Source organism: Oratosquilla oratoria, chromosome 31 (genome assembly GCF_046742065.1).
Source record: "Oratosquilla oratoria isolate Oo_2021 chromosome 31, ASM4674206v1, whole genome shotgun sequence".
NCBI lineage: Eukaryota > Metazoa > Arthropoda > Malacostraca > Stomatopoda > Squillidae > Oratosquilla > Oratosquilla oratoria.
The window spans coordinates 1,932,725-1,937,292 of NC_134807.1; the positions used below are offsets into that span (position 1 = coordinate 1,932,725).

General features: G+C 38.5%; 1 protein-coding gene across 1 annotated transcript in view; it reads right to left on the minus strand.

Annotated features, from left to right (window-relative positions):
• Nucleotides 1–351: 351 nt before the first annotated feature.
• LOC143041385 (glutamate receptor-like) overlaps nucleotides 352–4,568 on the minus strand; it is a 19,689-nt gene continuing 15,472 nt past the window's right edge. The window contains exons 11-12 of the mRNA XM_076213208.1: nucleotides 3,225–3,294; nucleotides 352–492 (exon numbers count right to left, since the gene is read on the minus strand). Coding sequence (XP_076069323.1) covers nucleotides 352–492; nucleotides 3,225–3,294 — 211 coding nt within the window. The remainder of the gene's footprint in view (nucleotides 493–3,224; nucleotides 3,295–4,568) is intronic.

Below are 4,568 nucleotides of genomic sequence, written 5' to 3' on the forward strand. Positions count from 1 at the left end.
ATGGGCTTTGGTCACGCGTGTTATATTATTGTGGGGTTTTACCTATGTGTAACATATATCTATCGTTATATATATGCAAAGCAAAGAAGGAAAGGAACAAACAAGCATAATAGTGAATAAATAAGTCCTCTTGTTGTTTTCCATAGTCGAGTCGATGACTATGGCGTCACATGTTTATTTAGATTTTTGGCGACAGTCGTCTGAGAATGGCTTTGGTCAGGCGTGTTATATTATTTTGGGGTTTTACCTATGTGTAACATATATCTATCGTTATATATGCAAAGCAAAGAAGGAAAGGAACAAAGAAGCATAATAGTGAATAAAAAGGGGCCATATTTTCTCCCGCTGGGTTCATTGGGTGCGGAGAAGGACGCGGAAGTTTGTGACTTGGAGTGAGTCTGCGTCTGAGTTGGAGGCGCGCAGGAAGGAACGCTTGAAATAAGGATCACCGAAGCAAGCAACAGCTGCTCCTGAGTTGTTGGGGACAAAAGTCTGAATGGAAGAAGTAGAGGGTGAGAGGTCTGATTATTGAATAAGGAGAGAAGAGAGTTGATAGAGAGAAGGAAGGAGCGGATGCGTAGAGAGAAAGAGAGGAAAAACGAAAGAGAAGAGGTGACAAATAAGAAGAAATGACAGAATAACATTTGAGATGAAATAAAAAAAAAAAGAGACACGGACTTAAAATTGGTAAATCAAAATAAAAGAAAGAAACAAGGAGTAGACGGGGAGAGGTCTGATTGTATTGAATAAGGAGAGAATAAGGAGAGAGAGAATAAGGAGAGAGAGAGAGAGAGAGGTTAAGAGAGAGAGAGAGAATAAGGAGAGAAGAGAGTTGATAGGGAGAAGGAGGGAGTAAGGAAGACATGAAAATGGAAAGGTAAAAGATGAAGAATATAGAAAAAAACACAATAATAGGAGGGGAAAGTAAAATGAAAATAGAAGCATGGGTATAAGATATATAAATAGCAATCAGAAAAATAACGATAATAGAATATAAAGAGAAACAAGGAAAATGAAAATAAGAACAAAATGAGATATGGATATAAAAGCAATAGATGAAAAGAAAAGAAGTAGCAAATAAAGAGAAGCAAGAAAAAAGAAAAGAAAAACAAAACAAATAAAGACAAAGAAAGCAAACGGAATAAGACGAAAGACAAATAAGTAAGGAAATAAAAAACAAACACGTCAGAGGAAATATAGAAACCAGAAACGGAGAATGGAAAAGTGTTGGATAATAACAACAAAAGAAAAAGTGGAAGAAAAGAGGATGAAAACAAAGAAAATTAAAAAACTGAACCAAAAAAATATTTATCACCACTGAGAGGATGAGAAGAATCTAAAGACGTGGAAAGAAAACTCGGGAAGTCAAGGAGACCAGGGAGGAGGAAGAGGAGGAGGAGGAGGAGGAAGAGGAGGAGGAGGAGGAGGAGGAGGAGGAGGAGGGTGAAAAAGGGAAGGAAGGGAAGGAAGGGAGATACGGAGGAAGTATGTATGTACGTATGTATGTATGCATGTATGTATGTATGTATGTATGTATGTATGTATGTATGTATGTATGTATGTATGTATGTATGTATGTATGTATATGTATGTATGTATGTATGTATGTATGTATGTATGTATGTATGTATGTATGTATGTATGTATGTATGTATATATGTATGTATGTATGTATGTATGTATGTATGTATGTACGCATGTATGTATATATGTATGTATGTATGTAATTTATGTATGTATGGACGGATGGATGGATGGATGGATGCATGCATGCATGCATGCATGTATGTATGTATGTATGTATGTATGTATGTATGTATGTATGTATGTATGTATGTATGTATGTATGTATGTATGTATGTATGTATGTATGTATGTATGTATGTACGTATGTATGTATGTATGTATGTATGTATGTATGTATGTATGTATGCATGTATGTATGCATGTATGTATGTATGTATGTATGTATGTATGTATGTATGTATGTATGTATGTATGTATGTATGTATGTATGTATGTATGTATGTATGTATGTATGTATGTATGTATGTAACAGTGCATTCAGATATATTCAGTATATACCTGTTGTCATGTACTGCACTTATTTATCCTTTTTTTTTTTTTTTTTTTTTACTCTCTCATTTTACCAAAGGTGGCCTGGAACGACTCCAGGCTCATAAAAAGGCCTTGGCGTGTGTCCTGCCACCATTCTTCATCATTTATCACCACTTTGAGGGTCATCACCAGCACCATAACGTCTCAATCATAGGTCACCACCACCGTCACCATTGGCACGGCACTTAAAGTCATCATTAACGCATGAAGACATCAATGGAGCCGTGAGTTGTATTTTGTTTTTCTTCTTTGACTTGCATGTGTGGTACGTACGGTATGTATCACGCATGCAGGCAAATAAATTAATGCACTGTGCCTTGCTGCATTGCGTTTGACGTAGGGGAGTTGGTGGATGCAGGGATGACCCCTCATCCATGAGGAGCTGAGATGGGCGGGGTGGAAAGGGTAGTAGAGGGGAGCGGAATGGGTAGAAGTGGGTATTTGCCTTTGGCTTGGCTACCTCCCATATAAGGTGGAAAAAGTTCTTGGTATAGAGATAGATTTACTTACGAAGACACTTGATTGATTTAGTTATGAGAACCAATTACTCCGTCTTGAACAAATGTGATTTTTATTTCGTATTTTTTGTGGTGCGGAATGCCGTACACATCAGCATGACGAGCCAATTCTGTCCTTAATACCCACATGTATATTATTTCATCGTACATACAGACCCAAAACCCCTGAATGTACTCTATCATGACATATTAACAACGTCCACGGACCCGCACTAAATCGTCGTAATAAAGTATTAAATCGTTTATAAAGGATTAAATTGTTTATAGTAGTCAACCTGACCGTGAACGCGTTACTGCGGTTTGAAAACATTTCGGGATTTCACATCGCGAATTTATATACGCGAATGTTATAATATTTTCCTCTCACCATATCATGACAGATATACATGGGAAATGAATTCAAAGAGGCGTTATATTATATGCAACTACTCTTATTCAAATGATATTTACATTTCATGTAACTATAAACACTAAATATCAGTCAACTTACGTAATTCCTGTATTGAACGAAATAAATTCGCCTGACAACTTCCATCACACAATCAATAAAGATTTTATCATAACTTAAATAATTTATCTAATAATTACCAGAACAACAAAGCACTTTAGCACCGTCACGAAAGGCGTAACCACGCCAGTTCCATGCTCTATAGAATATCTGAAACATAAATTAAATATTCAATGGTGAGTTTTTGTAGGCATGTGCAATTAGGAAGTCCATCTGAATGTTTCTTTGTGTGTGTGTGTGTGTGTGTGTGTGTGTGTGTGTGTGTGTGTGTGTGTGTGTGTGTGTGTGTGTGTGTGTGTGTGTGTGTGTGTGTGTGTGTGTGTGTGTGTGTGTGTGTGTGTGTGTGTGTGTGTGTGTGCGTGTGTGTGTGTGTGTGTGTGTATGTGTGTGTGTGTGTGTGTGTGTGTGTGTGTGTGTGTGTGTGTGTGTGTGTGTGTGTGTGTGTGTGTGTGTGTGTGTGTGTGTGTGTGTGTGTGTGTGTGTGTGTGAGTGTGAGTGTGCGTGTGAGTGTGAGTGTGAGTGTGTGTGTGTGTGTTTTGTGTGTATGTGTGCGTGTGTGTATGTGCGTGTTTGTACGTATGTATGCATACGTTTATGTGTGCATTTCTTTGACCGCAGACATCCGATGGCTGTTTATTAGCTTGGTCTCTTTATCACCGCAACGTCGAAATGACGACTAAGTCCAAGAAATTAGAGTGAAATTGAAAGTGTTCAGTGTTGGTGGTCCACTGCAGGACCACTGATCTCCCCTCTTGGGGGACGATACAGCCTCACCATAGTGACTTCATCCTATTTGGATGATAAGAAATGCATCGTGCAAAGTGATGTGGGTTGCATGGGTGAGCTGAATTTTAAGCAGCAATTTAATTTTGAATCCATTGAAAATATAAAAGGAAATGACTGACAACCAGAAGAGAGGAAGACAACGTTGCAGAGGGTAAGGGTGTGTTATTATTTTTTTTTCTTTCATATCGGTGTGGGTTACCCGTATGAACAGTAAAACAATGAACCTCTATGACGGGATCCTAATGCAGTGAGCGGGTCTTCTGTGCTTGCAGACAATACATCAGCGAAGAAGAAAGATTTAAGGAGAGTGACAGAGCAAAAGGAGTGTAGATTCTGAACGTGGTCCCTCTTTCAGTTTTTGGAACTGTACACTCGACTCATAAAAATAAATATACGTAACTATGGTCCGAAGGAGTGTCACTAAAGTCATTAATTTTTTTCATCTATTTGGTTATTTACTATTTTTTCTGCTGTGGATGTGCTATGTCTTGCTGCATTGTTTCTGACCCAGGGCAGTGGACGAGGTGCATAGATGACCCGTTATCCAGGAGGAGCCAAGATAAGAGGGAGGGAGGGAGGGGTGGTGAATGGGAGTGGAGTATGTGGGGATGGAATGGATGGGAGTGGATTTATGCCTT